This window comes from Tursiops truncatus, chromosome 16, assembly GCF_011762595.2.
Source record: "Tursiops truncatus isolate mTurTru1 chromosome 16, mTurTru1.mat.Y, whole genome shotgun sequence".
Classification (NCBI taxonomy): Eukaryota; Metazoa; Chordata; class Mammalia; order Artiodactyla; family Delphinidae; genus Tursiops; species Tursiops truncatus.
Window position 1 is genome coordinate 13,392,109 of NC_047049.1, and position 23,454 is coordinate 13,415,562.

Sequence of the window (23,454 nt, forward strand, 5' to 3'; positions counted from 1 at the left end):
ATCACAGGGCACAAGCTGATTTTTCCAAGATTCTCTCAAAGAAGCATTCAAGAAACTTTGATTCTCTCAAATAAGACATTTCTAATAACTGACTAGGGAAACAGTGGGACTCCTGTAGTACTACGTGCGTGGGCCAACCAGTTCATACACCAATTTGGTACATCCTCTCCCAGGCTGGGGTCCCCAGCGGTGACTCTGAGACAAAGCTTTGTGTGCAAGTGGGTAATCTGGGGGTGATCTCAAGAGGAGGGGAGATAGGAGACAGAGAAATGAAGGAAGCTATACAGGGTGGACTGTTGGGCAAGTGAGGCTCGATTCCCCTGAGGGAGACGGTGTTGAACGTGGCACAAGAAGCTGGGGCCATACATCCACCCACTCCCATCAGTCACTGGTTCAGGGCTGCTCCCAGGAGCGTTCATTCCTTGACACTTCTAGCCTGCCCTGCGCATGCCTATGCTTTAGTGGCCGGAGAAAGTCCTCAGGCAAAGGGAACTGGAGTAACAGGCCACATGGGTGGGGTACTTACAGCATCTGCCACGCAGATGCCCCATACACCAGCCAACTCATTCATGAACAGGTCACGAGTACAGCCACCAATGAGTGCCAACCCTTACACGTACCCATCCACTCACATAAGCATCAATACTTTCACATGCCAACTCAGTCAGGAGGTGCGATCATGTGCTGCTTGGTGAGAACACTGGTCTACACCGAATCTGGCAGTCAGGAACTATCCCAGGCCCCTGTGAACACAGGTGACGATTCCTCTCAGTGCCAGCAGTGTATGTTACAAGGGCTGGGATGGGGCTGATCCCATGCGTGCACTCATCCAAGAAAAGAGATGGCTCAGTCTAGCTCTGTTTCCTCAAGGGTAAATGGGGAGCAGCTCAGGAAGATTTTAATTCAGCTGAAAGTACAAATTGCAAAAACAAAAGGTAAATTTTTTCTCATGTTGCAAGAAATCCAGTGACATCTGTAAGGTGGTTTCATCTACATTAGGTGGGGCTTTTGAAAAATGAAGACAGGGCAATTAATTGAACTTTGGAGGATGGTGACAGTTTTTGTCTAATGTCCTGAGAGGAAGGGCATTGGCCACATCTCTGCAGGGCCTCGAGACTGCATTCAGCTGTCATGCAGGGTGTGACTCTGAGGGCTCAGGTGACAGGCTGCCGTGCCACCAGCTCTAACTACACTGCCCCAAAAGGCAAGACAGCCAGCTGGGCCGGCATCATCACACGAGAGTCGATAGAGCCTTCACTTTTTAACAGGATTGTAACACTTTCCATTTGCAAAGAACAGCACGACATTTCTGTAGATGTGAATCAGCCTGTTTTGCACCAACTTGAAAGCCATGCACACAATCTCCATCCCAACGATGATATAAATGGAGAAGAACAAGAAGTGAGGCTGTTCGAAAGCAATGTCCCCAAACCCAACGGTGGTCAGCGTGACAAAGCAGAAACAGAAGGCATTTTCGAAGTTCAGCTGCTTCTCCAGATGGGGAGGATGGCAGCTGCACAGGAAACGTAGGCGACGACCACGAGGGCGATGATGGGGAGGGGGGATGCCCAGCCTCTCCTCCTGCCGCCCCGCCTCATCCAGGTTGTTGATGATGGAGTACGAGAGTCTCCCGAACACCAGCTCAGGACGCGAAGAGCTCCCCTCCATGGCCTGAGGGGGCACCTGCCGTGTGTTCCCTTTCTCTCGTGCTAGAAGTCTCTCGAACAGCTCCATGTTGCTGCTTGGGATTGAGGGGGCAGGTTTGGGGCCCGGGAGCTCTGGGTCGTTGATGGCAATCCTCGGGATGGCTTCGTCTACGGGATTGACGTCAGGTCTTCTTTCGCAGGAGGGTCCGGAGCGCCACTTGGGAAGGGGAGAGGGGAGGAAAGGAGTTTTTGGAATTGGTGGTAGGACATGGATAAGATGGTTGCCAGGATGTCACCCGTGTCTGAGAGGACCAGGAACATCAGGGGGACGCCAAAGAGAGCACAGAGCACGCACAGGTGCTTGCCAAGCCTGGTGACAGGGCAGGCGTTGCCATAACCTGAAAAGGAGGACAGAGCCCGGGATTGTCGGCTGCTCTCCCCCCTCCCCTGCTCAAAAAACTTTAAAGAGACCTTCTGCCACTTCCTCTCCCTGGCATATGACATTTTACACAACATGTTTAAAAATATTCATCTTGGGGCTTCCCTGGTGGCACAGTGGTTGAGAGTCCGCCTGCCGACGCAGGGAACACGGGTCTGTGCCCCGGTCCGGGAAGATCCCACGTGCCGTGGAGCGGCTGGGCCCGTGAGCCATGGCCGCTGAGCCTGCGCGTCCGGAGCGTGTGCTCCGCAACGGGAGAGACCACAACAGTGAGAGGCCCGCATACCGCAAAAAAACAAAAACAAATGAAATTCTGACACATGCCACAGCACGGATGAACCCTGAAGACATTATCCTAAGTGAAATAAGCCAAACACAGAAGGACAAGTATTCTATGATTCCACATACATGAGTTTACCTAGAACAGTCAAATTCATAGAAACAGGAAATATTAGAGGTTGAAGCCTCCGTGCTCTTCAGGAGCCCCCTGCTCCCATCACCCCAGCCCCGCCCCCCCGTGTCTAGAGAGGGCAGGATCAGAGGAATGTGGAACCCCACAGCACAAGTCGCTGGATCTTCTGGGGTGGGCAAGCTCACTGCCTTCAACAAAGAGGGAGAAGCTCTGTATTTAATGCCTATGTTTAATTTTTGGTGTCATAAAGGATGACTAATACAGAAAACCCCAGCCCAATTATGTAAATTAATTGGAAGGCAATTCCCGGGCTGGCTAAGCCCCAACCTCCTCCAGGGCTGCAGCTTCCTGTGCAAACTCTGGCCTCAGCCTCCGCCCTCCAGGCATACGCACGGGGCAAGGCTGCCCATCTTCATCAGGGTTCTGGAAGAGGGCTGTGGCCCTCACCAGGTCCCATCACTGTGCACCCCTCCCAGGGCACTCCACGCCACCCTGACTGCGCCCATGAGGTACCATTTGATGGCAGGGGTGGTGAACTCTCTGTGCGTTCATATTGTTTGTGCACGTGAGTGCTTACTGCATGCACTGGGACGCAGTGGTGAGCAAAGCAGATATGAATCAAATAACCACCCTCGTGAGTATGCAATTACAAGTGGAGATCAGTAACAAGATGTGTAAGAGCAGACCAACAGATTAGAACACAGGCATCCATCCTGGATGGGCATTTATTGAGCACCTACTCTATGCCAGGCTTTCGTGGGTGGGATTGGGATACAATGAGGAACAGGCAGAGGTCACACCCTCTGGGGGCTCCTAGTCAAGCAGGAAGAAAAGCCTTGAACTCAGCTCCCCACCTGTCCAGCAGGACCCAAGAGCTCAGGAGTGAGCCTGCACTGGCTAAACCCCCCATCAGAAACCTGAGGCTGTTCCGCAGGGCCAGACTTTCTAAGGGGGTGCCCAGGTTTTCTGTTGCCTCTCTTTCCCTTCCCCGTTCCCTGCAGGTCTCCAGCAGCTCAGCCCTCCCCTCAGGGAAAGGAGGTTGCAGAAATGACCTCAGGACAGCATCTTGGTCCAGGCTTCGGTGAAAGCCCAGAAGCACTGAGGAGATTGGGGTGGGAAGGGGTCTCAGGAAGAGGGAGGGGGTTGGGGACAGAGGGGGGCCCTGGAGAGGATGACCAGCGGCCCAATGTGCCCAGGACTGAAAGTCTCATGTTCTGGTAAACCCTTAAATGCTAAAACCACGGCAGCCTCGGGCACACCAGGGAGTAGCTCGCTCTAGCCAGGGTGATTGGGGAGAGTGAGGAGAGATTCTCCGGAGCGGGGAAGAGAGGAGGGGGCCTGGAGCCCCTCGTGATGGGGCAGGAGCTCAGAGAGGCCTGGCCGTGGAGTCTCAGGAGCCTAGGCCCCGGTGTCAGCAAATATCCCTGCTCCTGAGATTGTCACAGGCCTTGCAGTCCTTAGGGGTGTCAGCAGCAGGGCCCGGGGGCAGGCAGCCACCCTGTTTTCCAGATGTTGCCTGGAAGCCCCCAGCTCTCGTGCACCCCTAGGAAAGTCAGGAGAGGCTCCCCAGTGGAAGCCCTCCAGCCTCCAGGATGGAGTCCCAGGGTGAGATCTATTTTATTTAAAGGAAAGAATATCACATTTCTTACAGGATTTATGGAGAAAATTGCCTTTAAGAGTCAGAATTTCCCGCATAGCAGAACCCCTAATGCTGGCAACCACCGTCGTTACTGCATTTAATAGACAAGGAACAGGGGAGTCAGGTGACACGTCCGGAGTCGCACAGCCCACAGCCTGTGGGCACCCCTCACCTGAAGACCTCCCTCCACATGCATGTTCTCCTTGGCAAAGGCGGGTTTAGTGGATTACAAACAAAGTCATTGTGGCTGCCTCTGGGTGGAATATGTTTACAGTCCAGAGGACATGCCACATTGCAGAGAATGCATCAAAGAAGTAAGTCTCAGAGAGCACAGGCCCCTATGAAGGAAATGTATTGCCTACCCAATTGCTGAATGCTAAGACGCATTATGGAAAATCGTATTATTTCTTATAATGCATGCCGATATTCCAATTCCATCAGTCCACGCCACTTAGCCTGTGAGGATTTAACAGCCCATACACTTCCTAATCCAAGGGGGCTGATCCAATTGGGAATGACTGGGGACTGACCAACCTCATACCTTTCAGGGGTCCCTTTTTCAGCAAAAAGGCCAGGTGCATTTCAGGTGACCCGGAGATGCAGGACAGGAAGCAGTATTACCAGCAGGACCGTTATTGATGACGCGCAGCGAAGAACCTTCCCCAGTCCTCTTCCAGTTGTAATTACTGGATGGCTTGATGTCTTAATGGACTTGTACCATGAATGGCAGCATTGTTTTCTTGGGATATGAACCAAGCTAATGCATTTCCGTTAGGTCAGTGGTTCATAGCCTGGACTACCATTAGAATCACCTGGAGGGCTCTGAAAAAGACTGATGCCTGGGTCTGTCCCTAGTAAGTCTGACGTGATAGTAAGTCTGACGTGTGGGGTCCAGGCATGGGGGCATGTAAAAGATATCCAGGTAATTCTGATATGCAGCCTGGCCTGAGAACACTTGCCCCAGAAGAGTGCTTCTCAAACATCTACGTGCATCACCTGGAGAACTGGCTAAAACACAGATCACTGGTCCCACATCCATTAGTTTCTGACTCAGTAGATCTAGGATGGGGCCCGGAAATTAATTTGTATCTCTAACAAGTTCTCCCTAGTGATGCTCACACCACTGGTCCAGGGACCACGCTTTAATAACCATTGCATTACATCAGTGGTTCTCAACAGGGGGCAATTTTGCCCCCCAAGGGCCATTTGGCAATGTCTGGAGACATTTTTGGCTGTTGCAACTGGCGAAGACAGCAGGGGAAAAGGTGGGTGCCTCTGGTGGGTAGAGGCCAGGGATACTTCCAAACATCCTACAATGAATGCATGGGACAGTCCCCGCCACAAAGAATCCTCTAGTCCAAGATGCCAATAGTGCCAAGGCTAAAAAACGCTGCCTTAGATCAGTCCCCTTTTGTTCTTGAGAAAAAACCTAACAAAACCCCATACTCTCAAGCCCGTTTGCTTCCAGTCTCTTCCTTGCGCTTGCTGATCCCCTGTAAATGTTGTTCCTCAAAGCATTCCCTGGAGGTCTGGGGTCCCTGAAAAGGCCAGTTGTGCCCTGCTTCTACCCTGCTCAAAACGACTTCCCTCCCAGAGCCCAAGGTCACTGCTGAACGGGACAGTCACAGCACTTACCTCGTGGGGCTGTCATGAGAATTAAACAAAATCATGCATATAGGGGCTTCCCTGGTGGCGCAATGGTTGAGAGTCCACCTGCCGATGCAGGGGACACGGGTTCGTGCCCCAGTCCGGGAAGATCCCACATGCCGCTGAGCGGCTGGGCCCGTGAGCCATGGCCGCTGAGCCTGCGCGTCCGGAGCCTGTGCTCCGCAGCGCGAGAGGCCACAGCAGTGAGAGGCCCGCGTACCGAAAAAAAAAAAAAAAATCATGCATATAAAGCACATTGGCACAACGCCTGGTGCTGGTAAGCGCTCAGTAGTGCAGCTATTAAGTTACTGTTACTCTTTCTGCTCCTGACCTGTCTCTGCTTGGATATCAACATTCAGGTGAATGAGACCGGTTCTGAAAGAAACCACATGGGGGCGCCCTTGGACACAAGCATATGTGCCCATTTAAGAAAGTGTGTTGCAGTAGGCACAGGTTGTCCACCCAGCAGCCATTCCCCCATCTTTCCCTGGAACGCTGCTTCTCTCTCACCTGATTTAGAGATAGATCCGATCCGTCTAAGTCATCCTGGTAATCCAATCCCCTTGCCAGGGACTGGCTTGGGGGGTGGGAGGCTTCCCGGAAGTTTCTTGCCGATTATGACAGCCAGCCTTTTCTCTATGAGATGCAATTATGCCCGGACGGGAAGTGGACCTTGGTGACCATCGTGTGACCCGCTGAGCAGGATGGAGAGAACCTGATACTCGATGTCACAGCTGAGCTGCACATCAAGCAGCCTGAGGGCTGTCCCCCACTGGACTTCCTACTTGGGAGGTGACACATTTTCCTTGCAGTTTAAGCCAACCATGTTGGGTTTTCTGTCAGTCGCAGCTGACCCTCATGCTGACCCTCAGAGGCAGGTCTGGGAGGAGTTATAGATTAGGGAAACAGGCTCAGACAGGCTAAATTGCTCACCGGAGGTCACACAGCTCTGACCCAAGGTGTCTGGCCCCCAGAGTCCGCAGCTGGCCACTGTGCTCCACCTCTACCCCGAGTGTGAGGGGACCCCGGGAAGAGTGCCCAGCCATGGCCTTTGTGAGCTCAGGCCCCCTGGGGATCGGTATTCTCCTGAACTGATGCTCTCTTGAATGAAGATGGGGCCCCAGTACTTTTCACTGACCAAGAGGGGCAGGGGCTGCGCAATGAGTCACACTCCTGGTGGGGACGCTGACCCAGGAGCCCCTGACCTGTGGCCGAGGGCAGCTCCACTACCTCCACTCTTGTGACCCCCTCATCACCAGCAGGGGTGGCTCCTGCCAGGCCTGGCTTGGTCCCTGCACCTGGCCCACCCTGCTGCTGCACCGCAGAGGGAAGCTGGGGCCCTTAGTTACTAGAAGGTCCTCCGATGCTGGCCCAGGGACACGGCGCCTGAGTGCAAGACCAGCCCCGCTTCTCACAGCCTGCCAGCCTCAGTGGTCTCTACCTCAGAGGGGCCTCTAAGCCCCGGAGCTTTGCCTGCTGCCTCGCTGGAAAGCTCTCTCAGCCTTTTTTCTTTTTTTTTTTTTTTTGCGGTACGCGGGCCTCTCACTGTTGCGGCCTCTCCCGCTGTGGAGCACAGGCTCCTGACGTGCAGGCTCAGCAGCCATGGCTCACGGGCGCAGCTGCTCCGCGGCATGTGGGATCCTCCCGGACAGGGGCATGAACCTGCGTCCCCCGCATCGGCAGGCGGACTCTCAACCACTGCGCCACCAGGGAAGCCCTCTCAGCCTTCTTTGCCTGGTTCATCTCCACAGATCCTTCCACTCAAATGTCACTTCCTCAGACCAGCCTCTCCCCATCCCCGAAAGTCAGGACCACCCTCCCCCATCCTGTCTCACCCACTTCCACAGCCCAAGCTTCTCCTCTTGAGCACGTCTGTGCGCTTAGCTGTTCATTGTTCCCGCCTCCATTAGACTCGGAGGCATCCAGCTATTTCAGCCCCATGCCAGGCACAGAAAAAGTCACTTACAGAGAGAGGCAGTGGGGTTTCAGGTTAAGACCCAGACAGCCTGGACCCAGACAGACATGAGCTGTGTCCCCTTGCAAAAATGGTGGACCTGCCTTGCCTCAGAGAGTGGGAATAATAACAACAGCTACCTCAGGGTTGTTGCGAGGTGTGAATGGGCTAATCATCACGAAGAACTTAAAAGGGAGCCTGATGAGTCTTAAATACACGTGGGAAGCAGCCGCAGAGCACAGGGAGATCAGCTTGGTGCTTTGCGACCTGACCGCCTGGAGGGGTGGGATAGGGAGGGTGGGAGGGAGGGAGATGCAAGAAGGAAGAGATATGGGAACATATGTATACGTATAACTGATTCACTTTGTTATAAAGCAGAAACTAACACACCATTGTAAAGCAATTATACTCCAATAAAGATGTAAACAAGTAAATAAATAAATACACATGCGTTAGCCAGCGCAGCCGCTGCTGTTGCAATCATAGGCGTTCGGTATTTGTGAAGGAAGAAAGGAAGGAGAGAAGGAAGGAAGGGAGGGAGGGAAGAAGCAAAGGCCATCTCCACAGCCCAGTTCCAATGTGCGGTGTCACACAGGAGCCCACCCTCTGTGTAGCCACCGAGAGGAGGATCTGTGGCTTTGAGGGTCCACAGAGCCCATCTTAAAACGTGCAAGTGTTCACTGTAGGGAAGCAGCTCTGCCTCCACACCCTCCCCTCTGCCTGGGGCTCTGGAAAGGACTTCGCTGGGACAATGTGTCACACAGGAGTCTTTCCCTTGCTTGGAGGCTGGAGACACGTACAAAGCAAGTGCAGGGAACAGGGCGAGGCCAGCTCCTTCCTCTCTCCAAGTCCTTCCCTTCTGGGCACTGTCATCCACTCCATGGGGACACAGGAATCTGAGCAGCCCCTGCTTCCAGGCAGGGCGAGGCTCTCCCTGGGGCTCCCTGAGCGGGGATAAGCAGAGTCTCCACAGCACCCCGCAGACCTGCAAAGCTGGCAGCCTACTCTGGGGAAAGAGCACTGGACTTGGAGTCTCAACAGCTCTCGTGGGCACCAGCTCCACTCACTGCGCGACCTTGGCCCCTGACGTCACCTCTCTGGGCTTGGGCTCCCTGACCTGATTCACTGTGGGCTTTAAAGGAGGCAGCTTAGCACGGCCCCTGCAGGCAACTGTGCGCTCTCCTTAGAGCTGCAGGTCCCCTTCCTCCTCTGCCTCATCGTTGGCGCTTCCGGTCCTGCTCTGGCACACCGTCCTCCCTCTGCACGCCGTGCCCTCCTCCATTCCCTTGGAGCCAGCCGCCATCAATATGCTGGTGACTCTGAAACCCACTCCCCAGCCCCAAGGCTGGGGAAGCTGTGCTCCCACCATACCCTGAGCGCGTCGCACTGACCACGTTTGGTTGCCCCCGAGTCCAGGAACCCAGGCAGGCAGGTACCCTGCAGGTTGTGTTTTGTACAAGAGCACTCACTGGGAGACAAGAAGCAGCCGAAACGCAGCCCACACCTCGCTCACTGGGGCCTTTGCCCGGGGAATGGGGCCATGCCCACCTGAAGGAAGGGGATCCTCTTCTCATTTGCACAAATGCGCCAGTGGCAGCCCTGCTCACTGTCGTCTCCCTGAGCACAGGGTAGGCACTCCACAGCTGTTTCTTGCACTAAATGAATCGAACCCTTCATCCCCACCAAGGGTCCGCCTCCCCCTCTCCCCTGCCCCCACCCCCAGCTTTCTCTCACAGGTCTGCCCTCGTCCCTGGACTTACCCACTGTGCAGCAGAAAAAGAGTGAGCTCAGGAAGGACCGGTCTGCAGACCCGCTAAACCACTGGGGCTTCACCTTCTGCAGCAGCTTCCCGAGACCCCGCTTCCTACCTTCCTCAACTCCAGAAAGAGACAACCGGCGTGAGAGAGAAGGTTACACCCTTTAAAACAGGTCCCGCCCAGGGGAAGGGGCGTCTTCCCCAGGGACCACGTCCCCTGCCTTGCGGCCCTCATCAACACTAAATGGAGGATCTCAGAACCCTTTGTTCAATGTCTCTGCAGTTTAGGTACTGCTCCAGCACCTGCAGAGATTAGGAGGCCACATAACCCTGTGTGCTGAGCACCCAAGAGAGAGGCCCACGGGGGTCCGGCCTGAGCTCAGCCATGGAATTGCCCTGTGGCCTTTCTGAACTTTCGGAGCCTAGCAAAGGGGCCTACTAACTTCTGCTCTGCCTCTTTCCCCGGGTCTTGAGAACTGAAAGAAAAAGGCTTTTATGAAATGCAGGCTCTTGCGTGATTGTAAACCATATGCACTCCTGGAAGCCATTAAGCCTGATGGAGTGTGGTGATCATAGTGGGATCAGCTGGCTGAGGATACCCGGGAAGACTTGGCGGAAGCAGGCCTGGGGGCCCTAGTTTCTTGGGGAGGTGTCCAACTGGTACCTTTGGCCTGGCAGCCAGTGGGTTTTAGGGATCCCAGAAGTCACCTGCCAGCTGGGACAGTTGTAAGAAGATGTCACAGAGCCTGGCACAGCAGGAAGTCACCACTCGTTTGAATGGGCACCAACCTGGGAGTCCAGACACCTGCAATCTAGACCCAGTTCTGACCCTGACTAGTTCCTGTAGCCGTGGACAAGAGGCTTCTTTCTGAGCCTCAGTTTCCCCATCGGGGAGGCAGCATGACATGGCTTTGGAATCTAAATGTCTGGGGTTGAATCCCTGGCTCCATTTTCTAGTGGGCGACCTTGGGCAAGTTGTTTAACTCCCAGTGTCTCAGTTTCCTGATCTGTAAAAGGGGGACAATTCATATCCCCCTCATAGGGTGGGTGTGAGGATCAAGTGAGACAGTGCATGAAAAACACTTGGCACAGGGTCTGCACTAACCAGCACTTACTGAGCATTTTCATCTCCAGTGAAAATCAGTACAAAATGCGGATGGACCAGCTCTGTTTTCCTATACCATTCTGTGCATCAGAATCACCCAGGAAACTTTTTAAAAATAAGATTCCCAGCCCAGTCCTGGAGATCCTGATTAAGTGGGTTGGGGGAAGAGCCTGGGAATGTGTATTTTAGATCAGCTCCTTGGACGATTCTGACGCGTGGCCAGGTTTGGAAAGCCCTGAACTTGTTGACAGTCTGGACCCAGTGATAGCTCAGAGTGTCTGATGGCATCTCCTGGGTCATCTGAGTAGGCTTGTGTCTGTCTGGCACAGATGCAGAGAGAAGGAGTAGGACCCTCCACGGAGAGGAGACTCTGCCACCTGTGATCAGCCTCTGGCCCGCCCCCGCTGGAAGGACCTCCCACAGGTTGGAGGGGTCATTGCCAGCCTGGCTGAGGACCTGTCATACCACAGGACCCTGTTCTTCCCTTGAACTTTAGTCTGTTTTTCCTTTGTCTTTTAGTTACTCTCTATTATTTTATCTTGCTTTGTTGAATGCATCCTTCCAAGCTTTAGGAGACAGTATGGAAATAAGTGACAAATATGAATGAAAAGCAATAAGGACATATATAAAGTGCCTTGTGCCTTCCAAGAGGCTTCATGTCCATTGTCTCCTCTGCTTCCCACAGGGTCCCTGTGATTGGCAGGCCTGAGATTGTGGGCCTTCTTCTCCCTGGCAGACTGAGAGCCAGAGAGGGCAATCTGCCCCAGATCACACAGCAAGCTGGGAGAGCAACTGGGACTGAAACCAGGACCCAAGTTCTTCTCACAACACCTTCTTCCTCCCCTGAGTCCGACGACAAAAAAAGGCCACTTGAAACAAGAAGTAGGAGAGCAGGGGGCAGGCTACTATCTTGGCAGTCCAAGCCCAATTTGGATTGTTCCTTGAATTCCAGTCCTTGTAAACTGAATCATGGGGTGGGGCAGGCAGTTCTGAGGACCAGCCTAGGAACCCACAGCTCCAGATCTGGTCACCCATCCACCCCACCCCACCTCATCAAATCTCCAGCAATCCATCCTCCTCAGAGCCTGCCGGTCTGGGTGGGGCTGGGAACTGAGGCAAAGGGAAGGGAGAGCCCACTGGGTGCTCAGCACTTTTCCTACATTCTTTACATCAACCCTGAGAGGCAGTCCATTATTCCCACCCCCATTTTACAGAGGGGAAAACTGAGGCCCAGAGAGAAGTCACTTGCCTAAGGTTGCCCAGGAGTGGGCAGGATGCAAGCAGAGGGCTCCCAGACTCAGCTTCCTTCAAGGCAGTTCTCTCCTCTCTGGGGCCTGCCTCTACCCAGAGAGAAAAGGCCCGCCCTGCCCAGGTACACCACCTACCTGTTCTGTTGCATTTCAAGATGTCACAGAGCTTCTCCAGGAACTCCTCAAACTCCGGGTCATCTGCCCCCAGGTCCTGGCTGCCCTCAATGGCTGAGAAGAGCGCGGCACCCACCAGCGCGTATGTCACCAGGGAGCAGTGGAAGCAGAGGCGAGGGAAGATTTTCCTCAGGGCCTCCCAGCAGCACCTCCTATCTTGAGGCGGCCCCGCAGCCTCCATCTCCCAGGAGTGGGCAGGACAGGAGCTGCTGGAAGAGGGAGGAGCCCAGAGGTCCCGCCAGGGAGGAGGGGGGTGTGCCCCGAGAATGATCCGGCTCCAGCGCTTCCCCCAAGGACTTGGGAAGCAGGCGGCACTCCTTGCGCGTTCAGTTCCTGAGAGTTTCTCAGATAGCGCGCCCCCTAGTGTCTCAAATTACTATTGATCCACCAGGCAGGTGCGCTCCCAGCAGCCTGGCCAGCCTGAGAGCTGACCTTCAGGGGCTTTGGGAGGAATGCGTGGTGGTTGCTTTGTGCTTTGGCCTGTGGTACCCTGACTCTTGGACAGGTAGAAATAATAGTAATTAGTGCGGCCAGAGCTCCACAGTTTACAAATGGCCTTTATTCTGTGTGGATCTAATTATTGGTCCCAATTCTTCATTCCCCTCTAGCATACCCAGACTTGCCTTGGCCTCAGGGTGGGCAGAGAATACTTCCTCCTTAGCATTGGACTAAGCCACGTGACTTGCTCCAGCCAATCAGGTGTTAGCAGACATGACTTAAGCAGGGACCTGAAAAGTAAACGTACAATGGGACCTGCTCCCCTGTGCCTTGCCTCTGCCACTAGGAAAAAAAAAGTGCCCCACATGGTGGATGTGGAGATGTGTGGGTGTTTAGATTCCCCTTCATGAAAGGTTTCTCCATGCACTTCAAGGAGCATGGGTCCTGACAGCCTCCAGCTATCCGTTCTTTCGGGGTTTGCTTCAGCTTTCAGGCCCTGTTCTCCGGGAAGCCCTTGTCCAATGGCTGAGCAAGGTGAGGTACAAGAGCTTAACCATTTCTGCCGCATGCCGGACTCCTCCAAGCCGAAATCTTCGCTCTCTGTTGGTCTGCCAGAGATTTTGTCAGGTCTGCATCGTGATATGAAGGCTCTCCTTGTCCCATCCTGTTTCCTCCCTTCGCCTTTACTTCCTAATAAATAGAGCTTTTGGTTGCCTTACTCTATCTGTGTCTGCTTCGCAGAGGATCCAACCTGCAATAGTGGGCAACGGGAGTGACCTGAGAGAGCAGGATCTTAAATGGGGTTTCAGCGCTGGGTGGCTCAGTACCCACTGGTAAGGAGATGGCGCGCAGGCAGCTCTTGGCTCAAGGTGGCCATCCAGTTGTTACACTTTTGGCAATGGTGAGGTGGGATGGTGTGCAGGTGCAACAGTTCAGGCATTTAAAACATAGGAGAGGGCTTCCCTGGCGGCGCAGTGGTTGAGAGTCCGCCTGCCGATGCAGGGGACGCAGGTTCGTGCCCCGGTCTGGGAGGATCCCACATGCCGCGGAGCTTCTGGGCCCGTGAGCCATGGCCGCTGAGCCTGCGCGTCCGGAGCCTGTGCTCCGCAACGGGAGAGGCCACAACAGTGAGAGGCCCGCATACCAAAAAAAAAAAAAAAAAAACATAGGAGAGGAATGATAAATATAAGGATAAGTTTGGGTGGTTATTAGGAAGTTGCATTGATCCCCTGAAGGCAAACTTAGAAAGGGAGGTTAGTAGGACAACGCACAGCCTCCACTGCAGTTGAACTCAGGACGGCAACTGATTTTCGTTGTCTCCTGACTTCACTCTTCATTCTAAATTCTCCTTGCCCTCTGCTGCCTCTTTTACTGCTTTCAATGGATTTCCCAATGGCGTGACCCAAATTCGCATTCCTGAAGGGTCTGAGTCCTTGGTAACCACAGCCTTTCCAGGTTGGACTTGCTTGTGTTTGTCCATTGGGTCACCTGATTGCCACCCATATTCCTCCCTGCTCCATTGTGTGAAAGCCTTAATATCGGGTATAGTGATTCCTCCTACTTTATTCTTCTTTTTCAAGATTGTTTTAGCTACTTTAAGGACCTACTGTATAGCACAGGGAACTATACTCAATATCTTTTTTTTTTTTTTTTTTTTGCGGTATGCGGGCCTCTCACTGTTGTGGCCTCTCCCATTGCAGAGCACAGGCTCCGGATGCACAGGCTCAGCGGCCATGGCTCACGGGCCCAGCAGCTCCGTGGCATGTGGGATCTTCCCAGACCGGGCCACGAACCTGTGTCCCCTGCATCAGCAAGCGGATTCTCAACCACTGTGCCACCAGGGAAGCCCTACTCAATATCTTGTAATAATCTATAAGGGAAAAGAATCTGAAAAAGAGCATATATATATACCTGAATCACTTTGCTGAAACTAACACAACATTGTAAATCAACTATACTTCTAAACAAAAGGCCTTTCTATATGTTTTTAAATAATCTTATCTATGTCTACATAAAACCTTATGGGATTTTGATAGGAATTGCATTAAACCCATAGGTCAATGTGGGGAGACTTGACCTCTTACTATGTTGAGCCCTCCACTCCATGAACACAGTACGTCTCCTGTATGTCTCTCCTGGCCATTACTTTTGAACAACACCTTAGCGTGTGCCCATTATTCTTTACCCAAGTCAAGAATCAACATTTTAAGATAACAATGCATAAGTCATGTGTTATTTGTTATGTAATGCATTCTGAGTGCTATTTAATGTGTTTAGGGGCAGTGCTAATGGCTGAAAGTATTGGATGGTAGAGGTCAGAAAGTGTATTTATACTCCTCTTTTTAAGTCTTGTTAGAAGACATATTTCAACATCTAGAAGAGTCTAGAGAATAACAGAACCTGTGTACTCATCACTCTTGATGATGGGCATCATGACGTAATGCACCTTCTGGAGGTAGACTGACTGCTGGGAAGAGAAGGACACTGTGATGGGCCACAAACTGACAGTAAGTGAGCTCCAGCTCATTGGCCAGATTATCTAGCTGCATGTCACTCAGTGTGTGTGTACAAGAGTCTTTTCACCACATTTCGGCCAATGTGATGGTGGCAGCAGGAATGGGTAAGAACCCTCAAGAGAAGGGGACTCTTGTGGATAAACTCAGGGCCATGAAGTCCAGCCACCACTCTCCACTACATGAAACACCATTGAGGTGATCCGAGTTTCTTTTGTCTTTAGAAAGGAGAAATTTTCCTGCAGTCCCATAGGTTGTCCAGACCCTTTTCCTAGGAAGGAAGTGAGACAGGGTAGCTACAGGCCTCTTCCTGAAGCCTAAATCTCTCTCTTAATGAGGCATCAGATGGACCAGACAAGAAGCCATTCCTGAGGGTCAGCTACAGACTAGATTATGTAAGGGCAATTAAAACCCCAATGTCCATCAAAGGAGAGGATGCAGATACATGGGTTTATGCACTTAAATATAGTGAGGGATGAATTACAAAGTGAGATGCAAATACTATGTGGCTTATGGAGTCAGAAGAAAGAGGGATGCTGTGAGCTCGAGTGGCCCCTGCAGCCCTCATGAAAGAGAAGAATTCAAAATACATCAAAGGGGACTTCCCTGGTGGCGCAGTCGTTGAGAATCTGCCTGCCATTGCAGGGGACACAGGTTCGAGCCCTGGTCCGGGAAGATCCCACATGCTGCGGAGCAACTAAGCCCATGCGCCACAACTACTGAGCCTGCACTCTAGAGACTGCAAGCCACAACTACTGAGCCCGCGTGCCACAACTACTGAAGGCCACACACCTAGAGCCCGTGCTCCGCAACAAGAGAAGCCACCGCAATGAGAAGCCCGCGTGCCACAACGAAGAGTAGCCCCCGCTTGCCGCAACTAGAGAAAAGCCTGTGCGCAGCAACAAAGACCTAACGCAGCCAAAAATAAAAATAAGTAAATTAATTAATTTTAAAAATATATCAAAGGAGGAGATGAATAATGGACAGATGAGAGCATATCCATGGTAATAGATTGGACTGAGGTCAAATTTTCTAGTTCTGGAGGTGGGGCTAAGGGTAGATGGAAATAATAGCAAGGATTTTTCCCCTTCTAAACAAGTGGCTTTTTTGCAGAGAACACAGGTGCATAAGATGCAGGTAAAATAAAATCACTTTCCTTTTAAGCCAGTGAGATGGAAATTGCACACATCACTTCTGCTCACATTCAGTTGATGAGAATTTTGTCATACCCAGACACAAGGTCATCTGGAAAATGTAAATGTAGCATCTAGCAGGTGGCAACTGCCCAGGAAGAAGGGGGAATTGATTATGAGGACACAACTGACCACAACCACACTAACAGAGCAACAACGTCCTGAGACTGCTGCTAAGTCGCCACACTGGCGGAAGGAGACGCACATCTCTGAGTCTTTGATAAGGGCTTTCATAAAATTCCCTTTTGCGGATGACTTCTTATTATAGCCTGCAATTAATTATCCTGGTTGGTGAGGGAAGAATGAGGAAAGCCAAAAGATTAAAAGCTTTGAGGACTTCCCTGGTAGTCCAGTGGTTAAGAATCCACCTGCCAATGCCTGGGACACAGGTTCGATCCCTGGTCCCGGAAGATCCCACATGCCATGGAGCAACTAAGCCCGTGAACCACAACTACTGAGCCCGTGCTCTAGAGCCCGCGAGTCGCAACTACTGAAGCCCACACACCTAGAGCCCGTGCTCCGCAATGAGAGAAGCCACCACAATGAGAAGCCCACGCACCACAACGAAGAATAGCCCCCACTCACCATAACTAGAGAAAGCCTGTGCACAGCAACAAAGACCCAACGCAGCACCCCCCCCCCAAAAAAAGCTTTCAAAGAGCTTTGGGAACTCTAAAGCACTGTATAAATTCAAGGGGTGATGTTCTTGTTTGGGGGTTTGCTTTTTGTTTGGGTTTTTTTGGTGATTTTTATTATTCTAGAATGTTGGGGTATGGAGGTTCCCACCCTTTCCATCCTGCCTGTTCAGCACCCAGTAAAAAACTGATAGACATATTGAGAGGAAATTGTGAACATAATCAAGTGGGGAAAAAAGACAAAGGTGGACCCACATATGATCCATATGTTAAAGTAAGCAAACAAGTACTTTAACTATGACTAACATGTTAAAGAAGATAGAAGAAAAGGTTGACAAACGGACGAATGAACAATGTTAACAGAGAATCTGTAAGTCTATAAAAGACAATCAAAATGATATTCTAGAATTTAAAATTTTAAAATATGAAACTTAAAACTTACTGAAAATGAGAAGACAAGCCATAGACTGGGAGAAGATATTTGCAAAAGAGAGGTCTGTTAAAGGATTTATCCAAAATATATAAAGAACTCTTAAAACTCAATAATAAGAAAAAGAACAACCTCATTTTGCAATATATAAGAGCATCAAATCAACATGTTGTACACCTTAAACTTACACAATGTTATATGTCAATTGTATCTCAATAAAGCTGGAAAATAAAATATTTATAATTTTTTAAAAGAAAAAGAACAACCTGATTTAAAAATGGGCAAAAGATCTGAACAGACACTTCAAAGGATACATACAGGTACAAATAAACATATGAAAAGATGCTCCGCATCATATGTCATTAGAGAATTGCAAATTAAAACAACAATGACATACCACTACACACCTGTTAGAATGGCCAAAATCTGGAATATTGCCAACACCAAATGCTGGTGAGGATGTAGAGCAACAGAAACTCTCATTCACTACTGGTGGGAATGCAAAATAGCACAGCCACTTTGGAAGACAGTTTGGTGGTTTTTTATAAAATTAAACACACTCTTACCATATGATCCATCAGTCACACTCCTTAGTGCTTCTCCAAAGGAGATGAAAACTTACGCCTACACAAAAGCTTCATGTGGATGTTTACAGCAGCTTTATTCATAATTGCCAAAAGTTGGAAGCAATCAAGGTGTGTTTCAATAGTTGAATGGATAAATTAACTGCAATACAACCAGACAATGGATTACTATTCGGCACTAAAAAGAAAATGAGCTATCAAGCCATGAAAAGCCATGGAGGTGCTTTAAATGCATATTACTGTGTAAAAGAAGCCAATTGAAAAAGGCTGCATAGTGAATGATACCAACTATGTGATATTCTGGAAAAGGCAAAACTAAAAACTATTGCAAGAGTGAAATGATCAGTGCTTGCTAGGCGGTAGGGGGTAGGGAGGGATGAATAGACAGCATAGATGATTTTTAGGGCAATGGAATTATTCTGCATGATACTGTATTTGTGAATACATGTCATTATACATTTATCAAAACCCAAAGAATGTACAACACCAAGAGTGAACCCAAATATAAACTATAGATTTTGCATGATAATGATATGTCAATGTAGGTTCATCAGTTGTAACAAAGGTACCACTCTGGTGTCAGATCATGATAGCAAGGGTTGTTCTGCATGTATTAGGGCCAGAGGTATATGAGAACTCTCTGTACTTTGCTCAATTTTGCTGTGAACCTAAAACTGCACCCCAAATAGTCTACTTTTTAAAAAAACTTACTGGATGGGTTTAATTGAGGACTCGGACACAACAAAAGAAAGAACTAATGAACTCAAAGACAGTCAATAGGTCCAGTCAAGATGGAATAACAGGGATAAAACTTACCAGGGGAAAAAAGACATGAAATAATGTAAAAAACAAAAAACAAAAAAAAACACCTGAACATCAGGCAACAAAAGATAGTGATCCACAGAGAAAAGAACAGACAAATAAAAAATAAATAGCAAGATGATAGACTTAAAACTAACCAGAACAATAATCGTATTAAATATATATGGTTTAAATATCTCAATAAAATGGCACAGATTGTCAGACGGAATTAAAAAGCAAGACCCAGGAATTCCCTGTTGGTCCAGTGGTTAGGACTCTGAGCTTTCACTGCTGTGGGTCTGGGTTTGATCCTGGGTCAGGGAACTAAGATCCTGCAAGCTGTGCTGCATGGCCAAAAAATACCAAAAATAAATAAATTTAAAAAAACAAAAAGAAAGACCCAACTAGATTCTGTCTACAAGAAAAACACTTTAAACATAAAGACACAAATAGGTTAGAAGAATGGAAAAAGGTATACCATGTTAACACTTACCAAAAGAAAAGGCTGTAATGGCTATATTAATATCAGATAAAATAGATCTCAGAGCAAAGGATATTACCAGAGATAATGAAGGTCATTTCATAATCATAAATTCAATTAATCACGAAGACATACAATCTTAAATGGTTTTCTCTTAATAACAGAGCTTCAAAATACATGAAAAACCTGAGAAAGAGTTCAGAGTAATGATCATAAAGGTGATACAAGAACTTGGGAAAAGAATGGATGCACAGAGCAAGAAGTTACAAGAAGTTTTTAGCAAAGGGTTAGAAAATATAAAGAACAACCAACCAGAATTGAAGAATGCAAAAACTGAAATGAAAAATACATTAGAAGGAATCAATTGCAGAATAAAAGAGGCAGAAGAACGAATCAGTGAGCTGGAAGACAGAGTGGTGGAAATCACTGCTTCAGAACAGAATAAAGAAAAAAGAGTGAAAAGAAATGATGGGTAAAGAGACTTCTGGGACACATCAAATGCACTAACATTCGCATTATAGGGGTCCCAGAAAGAGAAGAGGAAGAGAAAGGGCCTGAGAAAATATTTGAAGAGATAATAGCTGAAAACTTTCCTAACATGGGAAAGGAAACAGTCACTCAAGTCCAGGAAGACAGAATCCCATACAGGATTAACTCAAGGAGGAACGTGCCAAGTCACATAGTAACCAAATTGACAAAAATTGAAGACAAAGAGAAAATATTAAAAGCAACAAGGGAAAAGCAATAAATAACATACAAGGGAATACCCATAAGACTATCAGCTGATTTTTCAGCAGAAACTCTGCAGGCCAGAAGGGAGTGGCATGACATACTTAAAGTGATGAAAGGGAAAAACGTACAACCAAGAATACTCTACCCAGCAAGGCTCTCATTCAGATTTGACGGAGAAATCAAAAGCTTTACAGACAAGCAAAAGCTAAAAGAATTCAGCACCACTGAACTAGCTTTACAATAAAAGGAACTTCTCTAGGCGGGAAAGTAAAGGCCACAACTAGAAACAAGAAAATTATGAAATGGGAAAGCTCACTGGTAAAGGCAAACAGATGGTAAAGGTAGGAGATTACCCACACACAAATATGATATCAAAAACCAGTAATTGTGAGAGGAGGAAAGTACAAACACAGGATATTTGAAATGCATTTGAAATTAAGAGATCAGCAAATTAAAACAATCATATATACATATAGACTGCTATATCAAAACCTCATGGTAACCACAAATGAAAAATCTATAATAGATATACACACAAAAAAGAAAAAGGAGCTCAAACACAACACTAAAGATAGTCATCAAATCACAAGAGAAGGGAACAAAAGAGGAAAAGAAGAAAAAAGACCTACAAAAACAAATCCAAAACAATTAACAAAATGGCAATAAGAACATACACATCAGTAATTACTTTAAATGTAAACAGATTTACATTTAAATTAAATCTGGTAGATTTCAGCCTACCCAAAGACGTAGACTGAATGGATACAAACACAAGACCTGTATATATGTTGTCTACAAGAGACCCACTTCAGATCTAGAGACACATACAAACTGAAAGTGAGGGGTTGGAAAAAGGTATTCCACGCAAATGGAAATCAAAAGAGAGGGGGAATAGCAATACTCACATCAGACGAAATAGACTTTAAAATAAAGACTGTTACAAAATACATCAAATAAAAACTGATAAAATTCAAGGAGAAATAAACAAATCCACAACTGTAGCTGGAAATTTCAATACCCCTCTTTAAATAGTTCATAAAAGTAGGCAAAAAATCAGCAAGGACATAGTAGACTTGAACAACACTATCAACCAAATCGATTCATTGACATTTGCAGAAAAGTCCTCCTCACAACCACAGAATGTATATTCTTCCCAAGTGCACATGGAATGTTTATGGAGATTGATCATATTTGGGGTCATAAAACCAGTCTCAATAAATGTAAAAGGATCTAAGTCATACAAAGTACGTTCTTTGGTCACCACGGAATTAAATTAAAAATCAGTAACAAAAAGATAACTGGGAGTCCCCTTAATATTTGGGAACTAAATAACATACTTTTGAATAACCTATAAGTCAAAGAAGAAGTCACAAGGGAAATTAGAAAGCATTTTGAACTGAATGAAAATACAACAGATCCGATATAGTGGGACGCTGCTACAGCATTATTTAAGGGTTGCAATGGGCAGTAACAGGGTCGGAATTTTTGTTTTTAAAAGGTCAGTCTGTCTAGCAATTGAGTTTAGGAGGAGAGGTGAAGAACAAAAGAAGAAGTAGGGATTAGGAAATTACATCAACTAAACATTTCATCAATATTTATTGAGTGCCTGTACTGGGTTAAGCACTAAGGTGCTGAGGTGGTAGCAGGGAACAAGACAGAGTGTCTGCCCTCAAGGGGCTTACATTCTAGTGAGGGGAGAAAAAGAAATAAATACATGAATCAGATACTGTCAGGTATTAAATGTGGTAGAATGTGACTCGGTGGGCGGGCAGGGCGGATGGAAGTGGGGGTGGGGGGCAGCTTTACTGAGGCTGGTCTGGGAAAGGCCTCTCCTCAGAAGTGACATTTGAGCTGACCCCGAACTGTGCAAAGATCCAGGATAAGAGCTTTTGAATCAGACAGAATGGCAAGTGCAAAAACCCTCAGATGGAAATGAGTAGAACCCAGGTGGCTGACGCACAGGGAGCAAGGTGCCAAATGGAGACCAAGGAGAATGGAGCAGCAGACGCGGGACCCTCAGTAGGCCCTTGATGGCCATGCAGTGGATCCCAGGTACAAATGGAAACCTCTGGAGAGTGTCGAGATGAAGGGTGATGTGGTTGCTTCACTCTTTAGAAAGATCCCTCTGGCTTGGAGGAGGAGGAAAGTAGACCAGTTATCCAGGCAAGAGATGGTGGGGCCTGCACTAGGGTCATAGCAGGGAAGATAGTGTGAAGTTATTGGAATCCAGATATATTTTAGAGGTAAGCAGGATTTACCAATGAATAAATGGGAGAACAGAAGTCTTGAGGAGGGTAGATGTGAGGTCTGAGAGAAGAGACAGGAAGTCCAGATGGAAGATGGCTTAGGCTAGAATAGTGCTGACAGAGATAGATTTAATATTCTCTATTTCACCGACTCTAAGATCCACATTTTTTTCACATTTATACTTCTCTGAAATTGAAAAGTACTCTTCAATCAATAGCATCTTTCAATTGCTATCAACCATGAAACAATTGTGAGGTTGTTGTGTGGTGAAAACATTCCATTGACACCTCCTGGTAAGATTAAGTGTCAGCAGCAACACATCTTAGATTTGGTAAAATGTGGATGTCATAATATGTGGATATATTCGCAGGCAGAATTGACAGGATTTAATGATGGATTGAGGGAGGGGAAGAGAAAAATATCATCATAATTCAGGAGACGGAAGTCCCAAATGCTGAGATGGAAGAGTACCAGATTTTGAAAGAGAGAGATCAACTTCTCACTCAAAAGTAAGTTTGGAGTTCCTATAAGGCATATTAGTGAAAAATGTCAGAAGGCACTTGGGTATTTAGGTCAGAGCTCAGAAGAGAGAAGGCTGGAGATCCATAATTAGGCAGATAGTATATGATGGTACACGGAGATGGTAAAGGAGTGAACAAGATTTCCCAACACGTATAGAATGAGTAGAAAAGATGGCCCATGGCTGAGCCCTGAGAAACTCCAACATAGGGGGCAAGGAGAGGAGAAACCTACAGAAGCCACTGCGGTCAGGCAGCCGGAGTAGTAAGTGGGAAATCATGGGGAATTCCATCTCTGAAGCCAGGACAGCCTAGAGTCATCAATCCAGTCAAGTGCTACTGACAGGTCAAGTGAGATGCAAATACTCGTGAGTATCAGCATAGAGAACATCCTGGAGGGTTATGCACCACACCGTTACCAGAGATTATCTCTGAGGGCTGGAATGCAGAGACTCTTCCTTTTTTTTTAAATTTTATTTTCCAATATTGCATATTTCTGTAATATATTAATTATTTAAAAGGAAAAACTAATAAAGCAAACCTGCAAAGCATATCTATCTTGTGGGTGAGGATGCATCCACATAATAGGTGTGTGATAAATGTTAACTTTCCTCCCCTCCCCTCCCCTCCCGAAGTTTTGCATTCTGAATGGAGTCTTCCAAAGAGGCAAAGCCCTCAGAATGGTTTTTAGAGGTGAAATGAATTTCTGATATCTTGGAAGACAGGTAGAAAAGACCGTTTTGAACAGAGGATAGGCCCTTTCCACAGCCCTGAGATCACATCACAGAGGGGGCCGGAGGCATCTCCCACAAACAAGACTGTGCCTACATGCTCATTCCCCTGACCCTGCAGAAGAGGCG

General features: G+C 48.3%; 1 protein-coding gene across 1 annotated transcript; it reads right to left on the reverse strand.

Annotated features, from left to right (window-relative positions):
- Window positions 1-1,254: 1,254 nt before the first annotated feature.
- On the reverse strand, window positions 1,255-12,203 carry KCNK18 (potassium two pore domain channel subfamily K member 18). The gene is given in 7 exon segments (XM_073793739.1): window positions 1,255-1,490; window positions 1,493-1,562; window positions 1,564-1,892; window positions 1,895-2,136; window positions 2,494-2,503; window positions 9,498-9,614; window positions 11,984-12,203. Coding segments are annotated over 7 exon segments (1,224 nt in total).
- Between the last annotated feature and the right edge of the window lie 11,251 nt (window positions 12,204-23,454).